Consider the following 1,903-nt stretch of genomic DNA (forward strand, 5'->3'; position numbering starts at 1 on the left):
AATTTTTTTTGCAGTTTAATTGTGTACGCACAAACGAGGGAGTCTTGTATATGCGTAAACGAGAAGCATGAATAATTAAATGGAAAGATAAAGACATAAGCGTTTAAAATTATGTACAGCTTTTCTTCAAAGAGCAAAGTAGAAAGCGTGAAAATTTCACTTAAAAATCAAGACTTTTAAAACAGAATTTCTCACTTTACGTCATTATATCTTTGTACGCGTTATTGGAATAAAAATGTTTTTTTACCAATTTAGTTTGTAATTCATTTGTGTGTCTCTACTCCGTTATGTCTGTATTTAAAATGAGGTGATGAAGAAGGTAAAAAGGACGGAACTTACGGGATGTTTCAGTGGACGTGCGGGGGTGACTGGAGTGATGGGATGGGGCCAGAGCCCCATGGAGTTCGGGTAGACCCGTCTCCGGCCCAGCTCCCCAGCCCCCTCCGCCATCGATATCGACATCGCTCCTGCCAGCGACGCAGAGGGCCGCCTCGATCGCGATGGAGGCCTCTAGCAATCAACAACAAAAAGAGAAGGAGCCACGCGTTCACAGGCCTTACGCCTTCGACAAGGTACATTCTTTTCCCGCGTGAATAAATCATTTCCCAATCGCGGCGTTATTACAAACGTAATAGTCGCATTCAACAGAAGAAGCAGTTTTGCAACTGTTGTATAATTCTTTAATGATTGATTTATACATTTAGATCCATTGAAGAACTAAGAGTAAATTAAATCTAATCATATTAAAGAATTTTACAACAGTTGCAAAGCTACTTTTCTTTTTGCTGAGTACATCCAATGACTAAACTGACTCTCTAATGAACTCTAATAATAATCGTTTCGTCGCGTTAATCTCTGGTGCAGATGGAGGGGCTGGTGCGGGAGATGCAAGACCCTGAGAGTGGGGTACCCGTGCGCAGCCAAAAACAATTTCTCACCTCGATACCTTCAGCGTTCATGGGTGAGTGCCATCGGTACCTGCGTTGTGGAGTAAGCGTAAGCGGCCATCACGGCCAGGACACTACAGTAGGCTGCCTGCGTGTTGCAGGTTACGACCTCATCGAGTGGCTGATGGAGCGGCTTGCCATCGAAGAATCAGGTACGGGCTCGTATGTCTACTACTGATCGGCTGCTCTCCGCTGCTGTGCCATTCTGCCATTCTGTTCCCTCACTCGCTCGCTCGCTCGCTCATTCGCTCAGTTCGGCTCGGCTCGATGTCCTCCTCCCAACACGCGCAACCATAACGCTCTGCCTGAGGATGCTAATGAACACTATCGATATAGTTTCGCTTCGCAGTATCCATTTGCATTGATACTTTTCGCTTTGGTGCCTTTAAAGAGTATCGATTACATACTAACACGTCACACTACACAGAATATCCTTTTTCATTCAAGTCGAATATGAATTATGTACGGTTATTGAAAAGATATGAGATTAATGACGAGGAGAACTCGCGAATTTACAGCTGAGCAACGGTAAATATTCTCGCGGATTTTATTTTCTGGATTTCGTTCAGTTTTTTTCCCCTCGTGCAAATGAAGACCGTAAATTACACTCCTGTTCCGTCGCGAAGCGAGCGTAATTCGTGTCAAATGCATTTAGAGAATAAATGTTTTCGTAACTCTGAGAAGTTCGCGGATAATATTTATAAAAATACAGTGGATATTTATATATTATAGTTTAATTAGCTAAAAAAGTCAAATTAATCATTCGTTATTAATCATCTTGGAGAGAGAGAGAGAGAGAGAGAGAGAGAGAGAGAGAGAGAGAGAGAGAGAGAGAGAGAGAAGAAGAAGAGAGAGAGAGNGAGTAGTACGTACGTACGTAACGTAAGTAACGTAATAACTAACAACGAAACAACAAAACTAACAACTAAACTAACTAAACTAAACTAAACTTAAAT

The 1,903-nt window shown here is 42.1% G+C and overlaps 1 protein-coding gene across 1 annotated transcript in view; it reads left to right on the forward strand.

The window, feature by feature from the left end:
- The first annotated feature begins 500 nt into the window (after positions 1–500).
- LOC105619222 overlaps positions 501–1,903 on the forward strand; it is a 9,132-nt gene continuing 7,729 nt past the window's right edge. Inside the window, exons 1-2 of the mRNA XM_012200745.1 lie at positions 501–572; positions 865–1,099. Of these exons, the coding sequence (XP_012056135.1) occupies positions 501–572; positions 865–1,099 (307 nt within the window). The remainder of the gene's footprint in view (positions 573–864; positions 1,100–1,903) is intronic.

The sequence above is a fragment of the Atta cephalotes genome, assembly GCF_000143395.1.
Source record: "Atta cephalotes unplaced genomic scaffold scaffold00020, whole genome shotgun sequence".
In the NCBI taxonomy this organism is placed as follows: Eukaryota; Metazoa; Arthropoda; class Insecta; order Hymenoptera; family Formicidae; genus Atta; species Atta cephalotes.